The sequence below is a fragment of the Larimichthys crocea genome, chromosome XIII, assembly GCF_000972845.2.
Source record: "Larimichthys crocea isolate SSNF chromosome XIII, L_crocea_2.0, whole genome shotgun sequence".
Lineage (NCBI taxonomy): Eukaryota > Metazoa > Chordata > Actinopteri > Sciaenidae > Larimichthys > Larimichthys crocea.
This window is the reverse complement of record NC_040023.1, coordinates 5,311,816-5,332,456: the sequence shown is the minus strand read 5'-3', so window position 1 is coordinate 5,332,456 and position 20,641 is coordinate 5,311,816. Positions and strand designations below refer to the sequence as shown.

At 41.6% G+C, this 20,641-nt stretch overlaps 2 protein-coding genes, 1 long non-coding RNA gene and 5 other non-coding genes across 9 annotated transcripts; 3 read left to right on the top strand and 5 right to left on the bottom strand.

Annotated features, from left to right (window-relative positions):
- The first annotated feature begins 3,869 nt into the window (after positions 1–3,869).
- On the top strand, positions 3,870–11,102 carry ctps1a (CTP synthase 1a). 2 transcript variants are annotated; one of them, XM_027287325.1, is made up of 19 exons: positions 3,870–4,108; positions 5,181–5,374; positions 5,465–5,635; positions 5,727–5,827; positions 5,938–6,054; positions 7,239–7,322; positions 7,422–7,502; positions 7,593–7,744; positions 7,841–7,973; positions 8,985–9,073; positions 9,172–9,266; positions 9,375–9,437; positions 9,814–9,857; positions 9,941–10,037; positions 10,124–10,179; positions 10,263–10,359; positions 10,439–10,583; positions 10,672–10,763; positions 10,842–11,102. In XM_027287325.1, the coding sequence occupies exons 2-18, from the start codon at positions 5,206–5,208 to the stop codon at positions 10,754–10,756; spliced, it is 1,779 nt and encodes a 592-aa protein (XP_027143126.1). In that variant the 5' UTR covers positions 3,870–4,108; positions 5,181–5,205; the 3' UTR covers positions 10,757–10,763; positions 10,842–11,102. The 2 variants fall into 2 exon arrangements, with proteins under 2 accessions (XP_027143126.1, XP_027143127.1); XM_027287326.1 differs by lacking the exon at positions 3,870–4,108 and adding an exon at positions 4,560–4,708.
- Positions 8,110–8,246, top strand: LOC113747510 (small nucleolar RNA SNORA16B/SNORA16A family). The gene has a single exon (XR_003463667.1). It is a non-coding gene; the product is annotated as a small nucleolar RNA SNORA16B/SNORA16A family (small nucleolar RNA).
- Positions 11,103–11,141: 39 nt separating the features above from the next.
- On the bottom strand, positions 11,142–12,329 carry LOC104924888 (uncharacterized). The gene is made up of 5 exons (XR_002042512.2): positions 12,195–12,329; positions 12,037–12,095; positions 11,806–11,857; positions 11,498–11,568; positions 11,142–11,314 (listed from the first exon to the last, which is right to left on the bottom strand). It is a non-coding gene; the product is annotated as an uncharacterized LOC104924888 (long non-coding RNA).
- On the bottom strand, positions 11,384–11,457 carry LOC113747531 (small nucleolar RNA SNORD99). Its single transcript, XR_003463688.1, has one exon. It is a non-coding gene; the product is annotated as a small nucleolar RNA SNORD99 (small nucleolar RNA).
- LOC113747522 (small nucleolar RNA SNORA44) lies at positions 11,643–11,772 on the bottom strand. The gene has a single exon (XR_003463679.1). It is a non-coding gene; the product is annotated as a small nucleolar RNA SNORA44 (small nucleolar RNA).
- LOC113747509 (small nucleolar RNA SNORD103/SNORD85) lies at positions 11,922–11,997 on the bottom strand. Its single transcript, XR_003463666.1, has one exon. It is a non-coding gene; the product is annotated as a small nucleolar RNA SNORD103/SNORD85 (small nucleolar RNA).
- On the bottom strand, positions 12,159–12,295 carry LOC113747511 (small nucleolar RNA SNORA16B/SNORA16A family). Its single transcript, XR_003463668.1, has one exon. It is a non-coding gene; the product is annotated as a small nucleolar RNA SNORA16B/SNORA16A family (small nucleolar RNA).
- A 1,222-nt stretch (positions 12,330–13,551) lies between the features above and the next one.
- rab42a (RAB42, member RAS oncogene family a) lies at positions 13,552–18,861 on the top strand. Its single transcript, XM_027287497.1, has 2 exons — positions 13,552–14,015; positions 15,283–18,861. Exons 1-2 carry the CDS (start codon positions 13,801–13,803, stop codon positions 15,722–15,724), a joined length of 657 nt encoding a protein of 218 aa, XP_027143298.1. The 5' UTR covers positions 13,552–13,800; the 3' UTR covers positions 15,725–18,861.
- Positions 18,862–20,641: the final 1,780 nt, after the last annotated feature.

The window sequence follows — 20,641 nt, the reverse complement described above, 5'->3', positions numbered from 1 at the left end:
ACTAAGCTGGCTGCTAAGGCTCACAAGTAGAGATTTGGGTGTTACATAGAAGCATCAGTCAGCTCCGCAGTTATCTGTCTGTGAGTCAGCCATCAGTCACTAACTCCATCATTTTGTTATTCTAATTTGCAGCGCTTGCGCTCAACCCACACAGTGAGCCCAGTGAACCCGGTTGCAGATGATCCAAACAACAGTGGGCTTCGCGGACGTCTTGTTGTTTAATCTGAACGAGTCACAGTTTGACAAAATTGAGACCGCAGTGCTCCCTGCCTAGACTTCATATCTCACTGAGCACAATGAGGATAATACGCTGCGATCCACATCACAGGACCATTGACCTTTCCACAGTACACTGTAACTAACCACTTTGGACTATAGGCACTTATTATATGGAGCAGAGCGACAGAAAGTGTTGTTTTGTGTCAGGGAAAGAAAAAAAAGAACCTATATGTTGTCAGCGAGCAGGAAAAACATCTCTGAGCCTCCGATCAGTGAAGTGTTTCTGCTGCAGGATCAATTCAGCCTCGCTTTGTTGCTCCTGAGCAGCAGCTTACATTATCACTGGTGTCACACTGATACATTGTTAGAGCTATTGTCAGGACAAGATGGCTCTGACAGTGGCATTTAAGCTTATTCCATTCATCGACTAACACTAATGTATTCTAGTCATTCTTTGTGGATTTAGTAATGAACAAATAAATTGTCACACAGATAAAAAAAATGTGCAAAACTTGTGACGTTTGATGAGTGCGAGCAATGCTCGGAGCTAAATAATCTAACGCTGATAAATACCTCGCACAGTCTGTCAAGCTAAACCAAACATCTAGTTTTTTTATTTTTTTATCAGCTGGCTAAAAGCCTTTGTACATGAGGGAAAATGCAACTTTTTTTTTTTTTGTTCCATTCGCCAACCTGAGGCTTTAAACGTGAAACTTGAGCTCCCCCTGCTGATTCATAAAAAATGTGCTGCCTTTAGGTGCTCGTGACAAGAAAACAGCCAGGGAAAGTCATAAATCTAGTGCATGTGAGGGGTTTGTTGTGATAGCCAAGATATACACTCACTGGCTACTTCATTAGGTAAACATATCCAATCTGTGATCCCATGCTCTGCCATAAATTTTACTTTTATATAGCTCTGTCGACACTGTCAGGTAATATTTCTACTAGACTGTAGTGGGTGTAAGTGTTGTACTGGAGTGTATTCTAATATTCTAACCCTCTCATGTATGAAAATGGGGTGGCCAAAATATTACAAGAAATACCTAACTGGTGTGTAGACAGTAGTGGAAAGTAACTAAGTAGACTATTCAAGTAGTTTAATGTAGTACAACGTGTGTTTCTTATACTTGTATCCTACAATTTACACTTCATCTTTTATCATTACAGTAGTTGGAAGTTACTTTGCAGATTACATTACATTACATACAGAACAGAACACATGATTCTTTTAGTTTTTAAAATACGATGCATTGTTATAAATTAATGTGCCCAATAGTATATGTAGCAGGTAAATATGTGTACACATGACGCAGGTACAGCATTCAAACATTGATTACATGTTCATAACAATCCATTAATTCTGCTTATATAATATAACTCTCTATAGGTCTTTCATTATGAGTACATAAATATTATTTTTGACATGCTGTGCTTGTACATTGTAGGTATCCAAAAGGCTGTGTTGTGTTTAATGTACCAAATTTGCTATAAGATTATTACTGACCGAGGCGTTATGTTATTGAGCTCATTTTGCTAAAGAATTTTGTATTTTTCTATTTTCTTTTAAGTTTTTTTAGGGGAATTTTGCAGGCATTGAAGTTGATATTTGGAAATGGACAAATAATACATAACTTGCACTTGACTCATTCTCTGACTAATGGATGCATTTTTTTTTGCAGAAAGTTACTGTACAAAGTTTGTGTATATTTTTAATTTGTATATGTTTTTAAAGTCATAAAACTGGGCGATATCTATCTATTTTCTGCTTTATTAGACAGACACAGCTGGAGAGATAGAATCGAAGTTGCTGTGGTCTAGATAGATAGATAGATAGATAGATAGATAGATAGATAGATAGATAGATAGATAGATAGATAGATAGATACTCTATTGATCCCGAAGGAAATTCAAGCATCCAGTAGCAGCATGCAAACATACATTAAACATACATTAGAATTAACCTATAACACAGTATCCATATGTTAAAACTGAGATAGATGTAAATTTAAATATGTACAGATAAATTAAACATTTGCAGAGCAACTAAACATTTGCATGAGATTAAAAAATGTGCAGAGGAGTTAAACATTTGCATAAAAAATAAATATATAATATGTGTTAAGAAGTTAACCCGTGGTAACAGCTCTAGCTTGATTTATACGTACATTTTGGTTTTCATACATTTGAGTTTAAACTTTGTACTTATTTACCCACCACAATAACCATATTCTATTCTTTATTACTATCCTTTTATATACATTTTAATTGATAGTAAATGTAGGAGCCTGAGGAAATACATTCCACTATGAACGTGTTTAACTTTAAGTAATCCATCTTGACTGTAGTCAACAACCACACACACACTATACACGTGAACACAGGGGCGCCGTATAGGGAGGAAAAGTTAGGACAATTCCAAGGGCCCACGACTGACAGGGGCCCCCCAAAAATAGGTAAACACCAATATAAAATGATTAAACCATCATCATTGAGTATATATATTTCAAATATAATAATGAAATTAACTATCTCTTTGTTTTTACATGTACGGGCAGTAAAAGTTAAATAAAAAATGGCCTTTAGCACATTTTTATGGTGGCTTTTAATCTTGCATCAAATAGTGAACTGCACTGCATACCAGTGATGCACGGGTTGATCCAAATTGAGCGGGTGACACGACTGGCACGAAGAAACCGCATTTTGATAGGCTACTTTTAAATGAATATAATAACTCAGTAATGCCATTTTATGTAGCTCGATGACGCTACGAAGTTAAACAAGAGTATAGACTACTTTTTAAAATGCGTGTCAGGGAGCGGGTACAATATTTAACAATTATTTGCTGCGGTCCGAGTTCGGGCGGGTTAGTTTAAAACGTCAGTCGGTGCAGGTCGATCAAACATGGACCCATGCATCACTGCTGCATACTGTATGCAGACGAGCATGCATGTACAAATCACCAGCAGTAAATATTGTTTTAGTACTAGTATTGAACTACAAAACAGTTGCAAGTCTTCAATTCAGTGGTTCTTAACCTGGGTTCGATCGAATCCTAGGGGTTCGGTGAGTCGGTCTCAGGGGTTCGGTGGAGCCTCCGCCCTGGAATTTTTTATACCTTTTGTTACAACATATCTTTGTGAGCAATCGTTTTCGAGGATGCTGGACATAAAAACTAAGAAAAGGAACAGACTTTGCTGTGAAAATGACATGAGACTGGCACTTGCCAAGGTGAAGCCACGCATATCTGAACTGGTCTCTCAAAGGCAACAGCAGAAGTCACACTGAGGTAAGTTGTTGTGAGTTCATGCACTGTGTTGGTTTTGTTATTTGAACAAGGTGATGTTAATGCACGGTTCATTTTGTGCACCAGTAAAAAAAAAAATCATATTTTATTTTTTACTAAAGAAGAGAGGTTCGGTGAATGAGCATATGAAACTGGTGGGGTTCGGTACCTCCAACAAGGTTAAGAACCACTGCTTTAATTAGAGTTATGTAAAGCTTTTGATGGGATAGTTAAGTCCTAGAGATGTGGGGGTTTTTTTTGTCATGGGGCCCAAAATTCCTGGCGGCGCCCCTGCGTGAACGGTTCGAGTTACGCAACCACGTCGACATTTGAACGCAACATTCCACACCACAGTTTGTGTAGGGCTGTTTCCGAGGCGCACCTGAAGGCAGCGCAGTGTTGTGAATGATGTGATGCAGCGGCGGCGAATCGTGGTCCACACACGTGTCGAGTCAATCTGAGGATAGATGGGTCTGTGAAAAAAATCTAAAAGCGTTACTGTCAGGATCCATATCTCGTCTGTGGGGGGGTTCAAAGTTCTTGTGAACTGTCGTCGATTTGTTCCCGAAGAAGGAGCAGCAGCAGCTCTGGTTGAAGAATATTTCGGTGAGTCGGATTTTGATGCTAAACGCTGCTAAAGTTAGAAGCTAAACACGATACACAACGGCTACTTCTGGTTAGAAAGATTCAAAATAAAATACTGTTTAAAAATACAATGCGGTTAAATGTATCTTTAGCTCAGCGGTAGCTTCGTAAACCAACACAGAGCATTAATTGATTATGTAGACAGTCTTTGTGAACTATATCGCTGCTTTGTTGGCTTTACTTTTCATATAAACGCTAACCGCCGCTTTTATTTTGAAAGTTGTGGCCTCGTCTTAAGTTAGCCAGCTTGACTCGGGAGAGCGCGTTAGCGACCTTTTTTTTCTGTATTTAAAAGATTTAACTTAAATAAAACAACCGTAATGTTCGGTTAGGCGAATGTAACATTTGTTTGTTTTGTAACAGAGGCTCTGTGTGTCTCGTAGTAGTTCTCGTACGTCGACATTACCTCAAGTTAGCCTAGAAAAAGCTAATCGCTCTGGCGGGTATTACTTTGGTGTAGTTGACTTTGTTGACGTGGGTAACCCGGACGGGCGGCGCGCTCGCCTTATACACTCCTGGCTTAAGGGAATGTGGAATTTCCCCACCCGGTCGGCCCGTGCGGTGTGTGTAAAACGAGCGCCTTCTAACGCGCCATGCTCGCATATGGTGAAACTGTTTTTGTTCTGGTGAAGGATGAACTTTTATCCTTCAGCCACGTGTATTGTTGTGAAATGTTGGTGTTTTTAATTAAGTTAATTAATTTCACCGTTTAATGTTTATTTAGCTCGCTGTAAGTTGCCACGGCAACAGCCAATAGGGTCCGCGTTGTAGAGCAAGAACATGGAGGTTTAGCCAGCCACAATTGACATTTACAGAAATGTTATGAACCCTTTATGTGAATAAAGCGTCAATATTATTGTCAAATATAAGAAATCTGATGAGTTAGCTTCAGAAAATATTAAAAATATATATTTTATGCACTTTATATGTGTGTTTTCTTTACATATATTTGAAATTAAAGCACAATATGCTTACTAAATCATATCAGGACCTTTTTTTCTTGTTTATCATCTGTCTTGTGTTTGTTTTTCAGTCTTATCTGCAGATACCAGAGCACAATGATGAAGTACATCCTGGTAACCGGAGGAGTCATCTCCGGGATCGGCAAAGGCATCATCGCCAGCAGCGTGGGCACAATCCTGAAGTCGTGCGGCCTGCATGTCACCGCCATCAAGATCGACCCGTACATCAACATCGACGCCGGCACGTTTTCGCCCTATGAGCATGGTACGTCAAAAGGAAAACCATTTAACACGTACACGATTACACATGTTATTATGCGTGTGTGTTTTTACGATTGTGTCGCGCTCTGTTTAGGTGAAGTGTTCGTGCTGGACGACGGCGGCGAGGTGGACTTGGATCTGGGGAATTATGAGCGTTTCCTCGACATCCGGCTGACTCGAGACAACAACTTGACCACCGGCAAGATCTACCAGTCGGTCATCAACAAAGAGAGGAGGGGAGACTACCTTGGCAAGACTGTGCAGGGTAAATAACTGCTGTTTGTGACCGGAAGAAGTGCCACGCTGAAGAGAAACGAGCCGGGAATGATTTTGTGCTTTTCATTTTTTCTTCTCAGTGGTACCACACATCACAGACGCCATCCAGGAATGGGTTATGAAACAGGCCAAAGTACCCGTCGAGGACGACGACGTAGAACCTCAAGTTTGTGTGATAGAGGTGAGCGGAGCAGCTTATTTTATCGCGTCATGCTTTCCACCGCCGACCATCTGTTGTTTTGAAAAATCCCCGCTGCTCTCCACTGATGATATTTGTGTCTGCGTTTGCAGTTAGGAGGCACTGTCGGAGACATCGAGAGCATGCCTTTCATCGAGGCCTTCAGACAGTTCCAGTTTAAAGTGAAGAGGGAGAACTTCTGTAATATTCACGTCAGTCTGATACCACAGGTGAGACGGTAACACCCTCTGGCCTCACTGCTTTTATCTTGAGGGCTTGTGTGTGTCTTGTCCTCTGGAGCTATTAAACAACTTAACAGAACTTTGTTGTTGAGCAGGTTTTCTGGTCCTGTCATGAAATTTTTCTTTAGCTGAGAATTCACTGCAGGGTGTCCCATAGTGGCTTACAGTAGTCATTCAAATGTTTTTATTTATTTATTAGTTATGTGACAGGGTTATTTAGAACTGATTTCCTCCTCGAACTTCCCCATAATATAATATTTTGGAGTACAGTTCTAGTTTTTTGTTGAGCATATTAAGCAAGGACAGAGTAGGTGTTCTAACCATTGAGCAGCAGGAAGCAGGTGTCACCACATGTAAAAACATGCCCTCGAGCTGAAACGGAAGAAAGTGTGAAGAGAATGTTGTGAACGTGTGGGGGAGGCTCAAGGAGTGGCTTGTGAGAACCAGTCCCCCCCCCACACACACATGTCCAGGCCGATGTGCATGTTGACTTTTCAGGAACACCTCTGTAGGCGCCACAATATATGAAACCCAATATGTCAAGCTTTGCGTCTTTGCTCTGTGGTGCATCTCTTTGTGTCCACGAGTCGACGTGGTAGCAGATAAGCAGCTGATTGCAGATAAAGTTCAGAGAGTGGTGCTGAAAGGATGACTCAGCGAATCCATTAGACAGAAAGTCAATCAATAATAATGCAGTTAAAGATTTAATCATTAAAAATGCCAAAACATCCTCTGCTTCCAGCTTCTTTTTATCAAATCATTGTGCATTGAATCATTTTGTTGTTTTTTTTGTCTGTAACATGCAAGTTCAGAGTATTACAGCAATAATAACCCCATACTGGGCAGCTGTGGCTCAGGGGTAGAGCGGGTCGTCCACTAATCAGAAGATTGGCGGTTCGGCATCTTGCTTGGCAGCCAATGCCATCAGTGTATGAATGGGTGAATGAGATACGTACTGTAAAGTACAGTTCTATTCACTCCTGAACTGTGATATTAGATCCACTCGTCACTTTGTCAAAAACCAAGAAATCTTCTTGGATTTTTGAGGGGATCAGGACTCCATGTCCTCTGTGTTTCCTGTATTCTGACTGAAGCCTGTTTTGTACACTTGTCTCATGTTCAAATGGGAAGTTGGTTTAAAATATGTTTTGTCTTTATTTTATTCTGTTCAGCCCAGCGCAACAGGAGAGCAAAAGACCAAACCAACCCAGAACAGCGTCAGAGAGCTGAGAGGACTGGGTCTGTCCCCTGACCTGGTGAGTCACCTGCTCTACACACACCTCCTCTTTTCTATAAAAGTTGCGTGATCAGATGTGTACATCGTTTAAGTTTCATCTTTTTTTCCGTGCCAACAGATCATGTGTCGCTGCTCCACCGCTCTGGAGAACTCCGTCAAAGAAAAGATCTCGATGTTCTGTCATGTAGAACCCGAGCAGGTACGTCCCGTTCTGTCCTCGTCCTATTTGATGAAGCAGAGCGCCGACTTCTCTCAGCTGCTCTAAACTCACCGTGCTTTGTCATCCCAGGTCATCTGCGTCCACGACGTGTCGTCCATCTACAGAGTACCGCTACTGCTAGAGAATCAGGGCGTGGTGGGCTACCTGAGCAGGAGACTGAATATGCCCATTGAGGCCAGACCCAGAAAAATGCTGACTAAATGGAAGGAGATGTCTGACAGGTGAGTCTTCAAACATTAAACACTAAATCACCCATTGCAATTTGACGATTTGACTCCATTTCACATGGTGCTATAATCCTCACGTTGTCTTCACAGGTCAGACAGACTCTTGGAGCACTGCTCGATAGCACTGGTTGGAAAGTACACCAAGTTTTCTGACTCCTATGCTTCTGTCATCAAAGCGCTGGAGCACTCCGCCCTGGCCATCAGCCATAAATTGGAGGTTAAGGTACGTTCAGCGTTGTTAACACTGCTCGTTACTACATCATGACCTACACTGTAGCAGCAGTGCCTTTGCTGTGTCAAGCTCAATGTTAAAGTCTCTGGGGGAAAAATGGTCGAATAATCATGAATGATTGTATGCAACAGGCTCCTATCGAAGCCGTCCATGCTCTCTGGTAGCAGTGGACGGTCAACAGGAAGCCGAAATGAAAACTTTCACCGACGGTCGCTGTTCAGTTCGACGGTAACTGCCTCAGCAACATTTAGGGGAAGGACATCAGGACTTAAGTCCTGATCCCAGTCAAGCCTTTACAAGGATATTTTCTAAACGTTTGACTTTATTTCTGCTGAATCATCATGTTTAGTACTCATGATGCTCTAGGGAACCTTAACAGAACGTTCTGGAGTTGCAAGGAGCATCATGTTTCTCTGATTCTAAGCAGATTTATGGAAATATTTCTTTGAAAAGTTTGTCACAACAGAATCTAAAAATATGTATTATCATGTGACAGATTTGATTTTGAGTCATGACTCCTAGGAGGAGAGCTATTTTTCACCGCGATCGAGCACTAAGTGTTTTGAAATATCTTAAATGACCAACTTCCACCCACATGCACCCGTTTTTGTCTTCATGTAGTATCTGTAGGATCCTAGTCTAAAACAGAAAATATTTGCCTCTTTCCAGAGGAAATCCAGCAATTCTTTCCTTTTTCAGACAAAAATAATGCGTGAAAACTCGAATGTTGCCTGGTACGATGTACACCCGTATCAAGGGGCAATATCCTACTTGCCCTTCAGCCCGTAATCGCAGAAATCAACTGTGGCGACCATCATTCTGTCACTGTCCATGCGTCTTCTGTGTCTGAGTTTAAATGTGTTGAATTTGTGAATCATTAAACTGTTAAAGAGTAACTTGGACCCAGATTGAAAATCCTGCTTGTGCTGCCATCTAGTGGTTGTTGAGCATTGTACACTTTCTAGACCTGCCACCTGACGTTGCTACGTTTCTCCTCTTCAGTATATCGACTCTGCGTTTTTGGAGCCGAGCACTCTGCAGGAGGAGCCAGTGAAATACCACGAGGCATGGCAGAAACTCTGCAGTGCTGAGTGAGTGCTGACGTGCCGCTTTTTGTTGTAAGTAATACAACCTGGATATTAAAATCTGTAAACTCATCAACTTCTACCCCCCCACCCCGTATCTTCAGTGGCATCCTGGTTCCTGGAGGTTTTGGTGTCAGAGGAACTGAAGGAAAGATTCACGCCATCAACTGGGCCAGAATGCAGAAAAAACCTTTTCTAGGTAGAGGATAACTGTTAAGATAACAACGCTCTATTCAGCATCATCTTGCATTCCTAATGTGTGTGCACAGCGAAGCACAGTACTGGGCTGACGTGTGTGTTTCTGCAGGTGTGTGTCTTGGAATGCAGTTGGCTGTGTGTGAGTTTGCCAGGAACACACTCGGATGGACAGGTAATAATTTGTCATGTTATTCAAACTTGCAAAAAAAAAGTTTCCAGGCCAGTTTTCTAACTTTTCGGTCAAAGACTGAGAGAGAGGTTTTGTCAGACCTATGCTGAGCACAAAGTAGTGTAACAATTTCCCAGACTGTAAAGAAATTGAATATAAAAGTTAAAAGGATAGCTGCTTGACAAAATGATCTCAGCTCCAGGTCTACTTTTTGGCTCTCTGTGCTCCAGAAAAAGCAATTTAATGCACCTGGAGTTAAAATTATTTTGTCAAAGTGAGAAGAAGTATATCTCTATAAACTGCAGCAGCCTCAGGTGCCTCTGTCTGTATGTAAGGCGAGGAACAGAACTGATCGCTTGTCTGCCTGTTCTATTCTTAGACGCCAACTCGACTGAATTTGACCCAGAATCAAAGCATCCCGTGGTAAGTTTGTTTCCAACTTCAGAACTGATCTAGTTGTGACTTTTTGACCTCGAATTGAGATTCTGACTTTTTAATCTCTGCAGGTGATCGACATGCCAGAACATAACCCGGGGCAGATGGGTGGAACCATGAGGCTAGGGAAGAGACGGACCATTTTCAAGAGCAACAACAGTGTATTGCGTAAGAAAAACTTCCCCAAAAATTCATTTTTAGCCCGATATCGCTGCTGTTGTCTGTCCTGTGCTCAAAGGTACTCTGTGTTCCAGGCAAACTTTATGGAGATGCAGAGTATGTGGACGAAAGGCACAGACACCGCTTTGAGGTATGTTGACCTCTCAGTTCATCAGCAGTGTTAAACCACTGCTGGTCTGCATGTTGTAACTTGAAATGTTTCTCCTGTTGCAGGTCAATCCTGAGCTCAAGGGTCACTTTGAAGAGAAGGGCTTCCGCTTCGTAGGTCAAGATGTCGAAGGGGAAAGAATGGAGGTCATAGAGCTGGATGGTAAGGAAACAATCCCGCTGTAGACTCTGCAGGGGTGGTGTTTACCTCGGGGGTTCTTAAAAATCGAATTGTGTTTCAGATCATCCATACTTCGTTGGAGTGCAGTACCACCCCGAGTTCACCTCTCGACCCATCAAGCCATCGCCTCCTTATCTTGGCTTGCTGCTGGCAGCTGCCGGGAAGCTACAGAGCTACTTGCAGAAGGGATGCCGCCTGTCGCCACGGTAAACACGGCAGCATCACGTCATATTTCTCAAATTCATTACACGCTCAGCTTTACCAATCAGACTGACCATTTTGTCTCTGACACAGGGATACATACAGTGACCGGAGCGGCAGCAGCAGCCCAGACTCTGAGATATCAGAGTTGAAATTACCTTCCATCTCAAATGAGTGACCATGAGGTAAAAAAGAAACTGAACGTGAAATGTTGCCATTTGTCATGCAATTACCTGAAACACTTCCCCTTTCTGGTGTTGCAGAGCTCAGGACTTCATGGTGGCATCTATGGACTACAGCACTGATGAGGGTTGCTGCTGACAAGCTGCAGTGAATGAAGTGTTTGGAGCACCCGTCACCTAAAACGGTTCAACTATTGACTTCGATAATGCAGCTGTAACACCACGATCAGATGTTTCTGTACACTATTGTGGCCTTATTGTAAATAAACACTGCTACAAGTTGCAGCTTATTCATAACATGTCTAACAATGAATGGTGGAAAATAAAACTGGTTCAGAAGTAGTTCTTGGTTCATTGCATTCTTTATTTTACAGGTCTTAATACAAATCATGTAACAAATACATGAAAGTTCCTACTGCACATTCAAGTCAGTACAAGTTTATTGTTCTTTGCACCACTATAGCAAATTAAACATGCTGGTAGATTCTAAACATTTCTCCATCTTTCCAGATGACTCAGTCCCTCCACTTGTTCAGGCTTCTTGTCAACTGGACCTGGAATGTAAAGACCAAGATGACAAATTAGTGCAATTCAGGAGCCTGTCTGCACATCTTAACATAAAAAGCTGATCTCAGTCCCATATCCGCAAGCTTCATCCAACAGTCCTCAATGTGTTAAGTGATCATCATGGATCAGACTAGAAACTAGTGCTCTAAAAACAAAATGTCTTTACATACCTTCACAAGCCAGGACTGTTTGAGAGCTGAAGCAGCCCAAGGATGCCACGCTGATCACGAGCAGATGATTCCTACAGAAGAAATGAGTGTTCATGAAAACATCTGTGGCATGTGAATCACTTCTGACTGTGCCATCAGACACAGCAACTGTAGGACAGTTGAGTGGCTGCTGATGGCAGAAGGGGCCACAACAGTCAAAGACCACCCGATTTTCTTGCACGCACTTGGAGAACCTAGAGCTACGAACAAGCTCCGGTCCTTAGGATAGCATGCTGTAATGTGGATCAAAGACCAGAGGGAATATTTACCTCAACATGAGATGTCCTCATCCAGTCTTCAAGAGTCAGCCATGCGGGTCACCTGAACAAGAACGGCAGTTTTTAAATACATGTTCCCATTTAACTAAGAACTTAGTTTGAAGAAACGTGGCTCAGTAGAGTACATTGTGTGTCTCAATCAAGTCTGATCTCAGTGAGGGCAAGTGTGTCATCACAGCCAAGAACACTACACATTTCTTCAAGTGCAGCTCAGAAAGTTACCTGCATGTGATTCAGTCATTGTCAGGCTCCATCCTCCCATCTTCAGCATTGCCTGGCACCTGCAGAAAGTCAAATGTTTAGAAGATATCCTCATAAAGGCTTGACCAGGATTTTTGAAGTCCAGATGTCCTTCCCCTAAATGTTGCTGAGGCAGTTACCGTCGAACTGACCAGCGACCGTCGGTGAAAGTTTTCATTTCGGCTTCCTGTTGACCGTCCACTGCTACGAGAGAGCATGGACGGCTTCGATAGGAGCCTGTTGCATAGCAACACAGCATGAAGAGACTGAATATGAGAACTTGCCTGCACTCTGAACAGCCAGTCATGATGGTTATAGACATCAGGTAAGGATCCTGTTGAAGGTTTGAACCTGTAGAAGGAAGAAAAGTAGTCAGTGCATGTGCTACAGAAGTCATTTAAAGCAATCCTGTGGTTTTAAAGTCTGCAGGGAGACGAGCCTAAGTCACTGTGCGCTGCCTTATGACGCCTTATAACCAAGCCACGTGGTTCAAACATTAGCATTATGCTAACACGAAGCTAAGCAAGTCTTAACCCGAGTCGTTAACAAAATATATTATAACACAAACCAGCATAATGTGATTTATAGTGCAAGTAACGACGTGCTACGTCATAAAGCGTGATTGTGTGTTTTTACATTAGCTGCCGTTAGCAGGCCTAGTTTCATCTCGTGTGGCTCAGATTAACCAGTAACTCGACGTAAACGTTAATAAAACACACTCAATGAACGTGTAAGCTCACTGTAGCAAACTTATTTATGTACATATCTTTTCTGTGTATGGAAATAAATCATAAATCTAGCTGAAAACCTTACCGAAGTTTAGCTTTCTCCGCGCTGAAGCCTTGAAGAAGAAGAGGACGGTTGAGAGGCGCCTCGTGCTCTTATATACCGAGCAGCAGCCCGCTGATTGGTCCACGTGGCGAGTTGTATGCCGGGATATGTAGTTCTACACGCTTTTTAAGCTAACCTTTCATTTTATTGTCACTTATACCAACCCAGACAGAGATTTTGACGCTTCGCCAAATGTATATCTCTCACAGAGAAAGATTTAAGTGAATATATTGTGTAAAAAAATATATAAATATACGTGTAATATTATTTTTTTAAGCCTACTACTTCAGAACCACGGACAGCAACCTTTGAGCTCATGGTGTGCACATAAACAGCTGTTAAATATGGACCATGAAGGAGAGTACAGTGAAAGAATTTCACACAATGCAGACAAATCCTATTTGTGCACATGAGCCTGTGTGTGAACGTTTTTTTTTTTAAATAAATAAGTAGCTAACTTATGTAAGAGCTTTAGGCAAGGCAAGTTTATTTGTATTCGTACACAAGGCAATTCATAGTGCTTTACAGAGGCAAGGAAAAACATTAGACATTAAGACAAGCAATAGCAACAGAAATAAAAAATAAAAAAAGAGAAGAAACATCAGAATGTCATTTAAAATCATTAAATCAGCAAATGTCTTTATGTGTAAATCTGTATTGTGGCTTATCTCTGACTCCCTCGTATAACAATTGTCTCATTCACGGCTGCAGCCGTGTAGTAGAGCATAGGTAAATCTATCACATGATTGCTTTTCCTGAGCAGAAGGCAAGGCAGCAGCAGCAGGAGCGAGAAGAAGAGGAGGAGGAGGAGGCAGGAGGCAGGAGCCGGGGCTGCATGTAAACACGCCGCGCACAGGGCTTTGTTTCACGCACACATATACTCTGCTGGTATCCCCCATCTTTCTTAGTCATGCCATGGATATTTTGTGGCAATACCAGTTCAGGATCATTTTACTCGGGGATTCGACGGTGGGGAAGTCGTCGCTGCTGAAGCGCTTCACGGACGGGATTTACAGCGATGTAGCGGATCCGACGGTCGGTGTAGATTTTTATGCCCGCTCGCTTGATATCGAGCCCGGGGTGAAAATAAAGCTCCAGCTCTGGGACACGGCTGGTCAGGAACGATTCAGGTACGACACATTATAAACATCATAATGAGAATAAAAAATGTTGCAGATATGGAAAAAAAAATTAAATAACCACCATTCTCCACCGTGTAGATTTAGTCGTTAAATAACCGAGAGGCCTTTGGCTCGCTGACGTGTTTTGGCTGCTATTTAAATTAAATTAAGGCCATCTCCTCTCCCATTATGGTATAATGAAGTGAGTGTAGACGCTGGAGAAAAGGGTCATGAGAAGATTATAGGCCTCGATCTCGCCTGGCCTATATACAAAAAACTGAAAATGGAGTTGCATCATTGCATTCATTCATGGATGATGGGCAGCCTCCTCATATTTAGGCCCCACTTTGATTCCCTGACATACCATACATCTATGCACCAGGGTAACACAAGGTAAGGATGACAACTCTGTACCCAAATCTAGTTTTTGCATTCGTCTACCCTGTTGCTTGTTCTGTTTAATGTGTCCCTGCTGTCATGAATGACTTCCTTTTTTAAAAGCTCTGCTTTGCTGTCTGAAGAAGAAGAAGCTCCGCTCTTAGATCTGCTTTCTCTTTTGAAGCCCGAAGCTTCAGAGGGTGTTTTTCCACCAGGCTTCACCAGGCTTAAGTCTTTCGCTTCTGTCTTGGGCGAATATGAGAAGTGTTTGTGGAAATCAAACAGTGAGCTTGACAGATTAGGACTTGTGTATCAATGGATCTTTGGACAGATGGGGCAAGGGAGGCTGCAGCTGCAGGACCCCCAGACCTTTAGGGCTCCCAAGGATCCCATGTTTACGATTCAGTTCAATTTAATGCTGTCAGTCATCCCCAGCAGGCTATTTAAAGTGCAAATACCATACTTTACTGTAATGTGTGGCCATTTTGAGGCCCTGCCTTGTGAAAGCTACCCTGCATTAAAATCCATTTTTAATACCTTTATTATTTTATATTTATTGTGTACACATGATGCCTGAATACCTCTACATTTGCACATACAAACAGACGCACAATGAACCTAATTTTCGGGCATGTGTATCCTATTTAAGGCAATGTTATACATACATAAGGGAGTTCTGGTTGGGAGTATAGTGATGGATTTTATCAGAGTTGTAGACTTGGCTGAGACTTGACTCACAAAAATGAGGACTTACTTTGAGACTCGGCACTCCAAACTTTGGATTTTCACAAAGTGATTTCAGGATAGTGGTAGGTCTTTGCTGGTTGGTGATGGTTGTGTCTAAGATGTCCATTAGTGCTTAAATGACTAATGTTTCATTCATCTATCTACCCACCAGGTCCATCACAACTTCATACTACCGTAACTCCGTTGGCGGGCTACTAGTCTTTGATCTCACCAATCGCAAGACCTTTGACCATGTGAGGGAGTGGCACAAGGAGGTGAGTGAGCACATCCTGCCTCACCACATGGTCTACATCCTCATTGGCCACAAGAGCGACCTCAACAAAGACCGCAAGGTGAGCCGCGATGAGGCGGAGCAATTGGCGGCAGACCTGGGCATCCGCTACGTGGAGACGTCAGCCAAGTGCAACAGCAACGTCGACCGGGCTTTCGAGCTGCTGACCAAGGACATCTACGAGCTGATGAAGATGGGGGAGATCGTCACCCGTGACGGCTGGGACGGGGTGAAAAGCGGCCTCACCGCCAAGGTCCTCTACCCGGCAGAGGACGAAGAGGAACTAGCCACCGCAACCGCTGAGAAGGGATGCCACTGCTGACTGAGAACTGTCCAAACACTCGTCTTGTCACACCAAGAGCTCACCTTGTCTCACAGCTGTCCATCGAAACCAAGTCACTCAGGCTTAACACTCTTGTCGTATCACCTTCCATCACTTCCTCACCTTGTGCTTTGTGCCCTATCTGTGTGTCGGTTCCTCTGACAACTGGGATTCTTTTCTAACAGCCACTGTATATCCCAATGTGTACCTTGTAGGCAAGTTGTATCTCTAAATTCATGTGGTGTAGCATGAGCCAACCTGTTTCGAGCCTCAATGGGGTTCGGAAAACACAGAAAGCGTGCAGTGGTGATCAGGTCTTACGGTTTGGAGTGTAGCCAGTCCTCCTTCTTCATAGCCATGGAGTTAATGGACTACTGAATATATTAAAGGTGCAGATAAATCCATGGACTATGACTTCCTGTAATCTGGCATCTATTGTCGGTTCCTACCTGTCAAGGTTTGTGCAATGCTTTGCCTGCAATCTCTTGTGACTGTAATATTGTAAATAATAGTGAAATCTATAGAGCTGAAAGCTAAACAAGTCACTGAAAGCTATTTAACTGATAGTGTGAAGACAGATACAGTGCACACTACAATAAGTGTCATCATATTAAATCAATGTGCTCCTCTTGCTACTGTAAGCTGTATGTGCACTTACGCCAAACTGACTTTGATCATCCTGTGAATAGATGAGTAATGTTTTGTAAAAAAAAAACAAGAGAGAAAAAAAAATAGATTATTTCTAGTTTTAGGTGTATACATAAAGATAGGCCACTGTAATTAGAGAAGGTGGTCTCATTTAGGTATTTGTATCATAGCATCAACAGGAGCAAGAAAACAAGTGTGTCACCTCTCAGCCATCAGACATTTATTGACTTTGTTTAACGAGAACAAAAGGGAGTTTGAATTTCACTTGCAGCTGTTTGCAAAGACTGCAACAGCTGTTTCTCTGATTCAAAACTCAATTCACTCAAATAATATTCCATTCAGGTCTGAGTGGATGATGGATGCCAACTCATTACATGCAATAGTGTGGATGTATGTGCTGCTTGTGTTTATAGACTTAATGCTGTGTTCCAGAGGTGTCAGTAGGAGATTTAGGAGAGTCTGGCGAAAAGTAGAAAAGTGGAAACTGATTTGTCAAGGCTGAGGATGCTATATTAACGGCTGCATACACTGCAAAAGCTAATTATGAAACCACAGCACGCTGGATTAAGTTTTTAGCCAAGGGCCTTGCAGCATGTATTTGCTGCTATGACTCATATTTCCAATGAATTTACAAAATGCAGGACCTTAAATATAGTTCAACATTTTGCAATTTGTCTTCTTTCCGAGATCATTTCTGCGTGTTAAAGTATGGAGCTGGATGAAGGAAGCAAGTAGCCTATCTTAGCATTAAGAGTGAGGGCAGGAGTAATCAGTGAGCCAAAAATACAAAACTACATCTACCAAGCAGCACCTCTGAAGGTTAGAAAATAACACATTGCACCTTGTGTTGTTTAATTCATATATAATGACAAATGTAAAATAAATGGATGGTTTTGGAAGAAGCTGCATGCTGTCACTATTTCTTGATGAAAACGAGCCAGCCTCAGTGTTGGTGTCTTGGTGTCTTGTGTTGTAAAATTGTGCTGGTAAAGACACTAAAACCTCACTGACAATCTGCTGTCCCGCAATTGCTGAAAACAAAAGTATTCATCAAGAAATAGTTACAACATGAAACTAAACCTAAAATTTAAATTTCAACATTCCTCTTTGGGTACAAATTAAACAAATGTGATACATTGTGTTACTTTATAATATTAAGAGGTATTTGTAGGTGTGTTTTTCAGCTTTCCAAAGACCTACGTTAGCTGTTTTCCACCACTTCCAGTCTTCATGCCAAGCTACGCTGGTCGCCTTCTGGCTCCAGTTCCACACTTAATCCTCAGACATGAAACAGGAATTAATCTGACGTCTGAGCAATGTGAAAGCAATGTGTATTTCCCAAAATGTTGAACTATGTCCTTAAATCTATCAAAAATGCCTGAATGGATTGCCTACATCCATTGACTTTCTAGCTGCACTGAAAGTTGCTGAAATTCTAATTACTAAGTAGCTTTGACATAACTGATTAGGATTCACCCACGTGACACTACTAACGCCAGCTGTAATGGAACCTATCAAGGTCAGCTTCCTGTTCTGAGGTGAATTCATGATGAATGCATGTCTGCACGTACAACTTTCATACACAAACAGTAACAATAACTACCTTTGACTCAGAGGATCACACATACTTACACCAAATCTCCAGAGGCTTTGGAGTGCATACGCTATTAATCTGTTGTTTACAGGCCTAGAGTGTACAATAGACGACAGTACTACTCTTTGTCTGGAAACTCACCTCACCTCCCACCACTCATTCACCTTTCACCAGCATCTCACCAAAAAAAAAAAACAACCTGTTCACACACACTGTAAACAGCAAGAGATTATGCATTCTATAGTTTTTACTCTGCATTCATGTGACCAAACTGACAGATTTGTTTGAGTTGATAATGGCTGTATGGGTGATCCAGTAGATATACTGCACGGTATGTAGTTGAAGTTTGGTATTTGGTAAGGAATGTATTCTAATGCATTTGCATCAACCCTTTATTGTTACTTTTCAAACTGTACAGTGTTTTTTTTTTTGTTGGTCTGACAATCAGATGTTAACATATTGTGTTCACAGCGGTACTATACTTTAAAATCTAACTAAATGTCCTTCCAACATCCAAAATCACAACTTGACAGAAAGTCTGACTTAAGACTACAACAACCTTTCTCATGTTTCTTCCTCATCTAAACAGGGTTCAACTGTATGATATTCTTTGGATTTGTATGTCAATGCTGTGCCGTTTAGCAAACTGTTCTCCACTGAGCATGAATCCCATTCCTGAGCACTCTACATCAGAAGGGTCCGTTGTACTGCGTGGTGTGAAGATGGCAGCCTCAGAGCTTCGGAAAATATTGGTTAAATTTAAAGGACAAGACTGGAAAGATGCCAAGAAGAAATGGCTTTTTTGAAAGACTGACTCTGTGGGAAGAAATAAGCTTATCAACCATTACTAGACGCCTCCATATCAACCAATGTCAAATAGTTAGAAAATGAAAAATAAAGAAATGCCAAGACTTACAACAGAATCTGTAATCTTAACAAATAGTGACCATCCTGTGTAATGATGGTGGCCAATCTTTAGTCCAGATCCAGCCTCTTTCTTGCTGTTCTTACAGAAGTGGTTCAACATTTTGGGAGATATACCAGGAATTACATCCGGAGATTGATGTTACTCATCAATGTTGTATCTTGTTTGGTTTAAACAGAAAAGTAAATTAAGGTTGTTGGGTAGGGGGGGAGCTACCTGCTGGATCTATTTCTTGGTGACCAACAGCTGGGCGCAGTGACGGTTGCCAGATTTGGTACCATCATCCCTTTACAGAGATACCTTTACTAAAACCAACAGTCTGAGTCTGGGGTGATGCACAGAAGTACTAAACTGTTTGTCAAGAAATAGTTCCAGCATGTAACTGTAAACCACAGATAAAACAACAATGAACCACCAAGATACAACGAGTAATCTGCAAGCTCATATTTTGAAACTTTGGGTAGAGTAGCTGCCTTCAGTCTCGTCTGTTAGCCGGGCTAATCACATCTTGGGTCCAGCTGCGTACTTAACAAAGTGACAAACTATTTCTCAAAATGTTGAATTATTCCTTTAATGGTGTGTTTTTTATGTTGTTCACATGAATGATCAAACTAACCCACCGATTCTGCTTCTGTACCAGAAAAACATCAGCAGCTGTGTTAGACCTGCGCAGTGGTACACGGCACAAAACTATTCAGCTCCTGATCCCCATGCATCATGGCCACATTTCACAGCTTTATTGAATAAATGTTATTTATTTTATATATCATGTATAAGGGGGTTTGCCTTTTATTTGATGTGATTTTATTGATTGATTAAAAAAAATAAATAAGAAGAAATAAATAGATGTACAATGAATGATGTCTATACTCTTGGTTTGTTGTTCTGTAACTGGAGTTTGGCGCCCTCTTCTGACAGATTGAAGGAGGATCATCATGACCTAGATTGGTTACTTTTGATATATTAAGGATGATGAAGGTTAAGATTTTAGAGAAGATCCAGACCAATCCAGGTGTGCCATATCACCTTTAATCCAGATGTAGTGGTACTTTAGTCCTGATTAAATTTAATGTCTGAAAGGAAACAACCTAGAATAAAATAGGTAGGTCTATATTGGCTAGAAGCTCTAGTTTGACAATGAATGTCATAGAAATTAAATGTTTTTTACATATATATGTTGACAGCGTGTCCTATATCTGCACAATAGTCAAGTCAAGATCATTTGTATAATTTAATATTGACATTTAGTTGACGCTTTTATCCAAAGCAACTTATAGGGAGGAACTTACTGGAGGAGCGGGGATCGAACCGCTGACCATCAGATTAGTGGACGATATATATGTATACCCTTGATTCAACTATGGGATAACACCTTTAATTTAAATCTAATAACATAATTTGTATTGCTTCCCGTTGCTTTAATATTTAATCAAATGTATGTTAACCCACAGTAAATATTTGTATTTTCCAGACAGTATGTGAACGCAGCACTAGTTGGACCAATGAGAGCCCACAACTTGTCGGTTGGCCCCGCCTTTTTTACCCATCGTGCTTCGCTGTTCAAACCCATGCGTTCAAATCTTCTTTAATTTCGACGATAATTCACAAATAACTCCATATTTCAAACATATAAACACGCATTGTGGTGCATGGATGTAAAGACGACACGTTATAAAACAGTCAAACGTGGAGGCACATTTTCACCCTCCTGCACCGTGAGTGAGGAGCGTGTGTGCGCTGGTCAGGACGT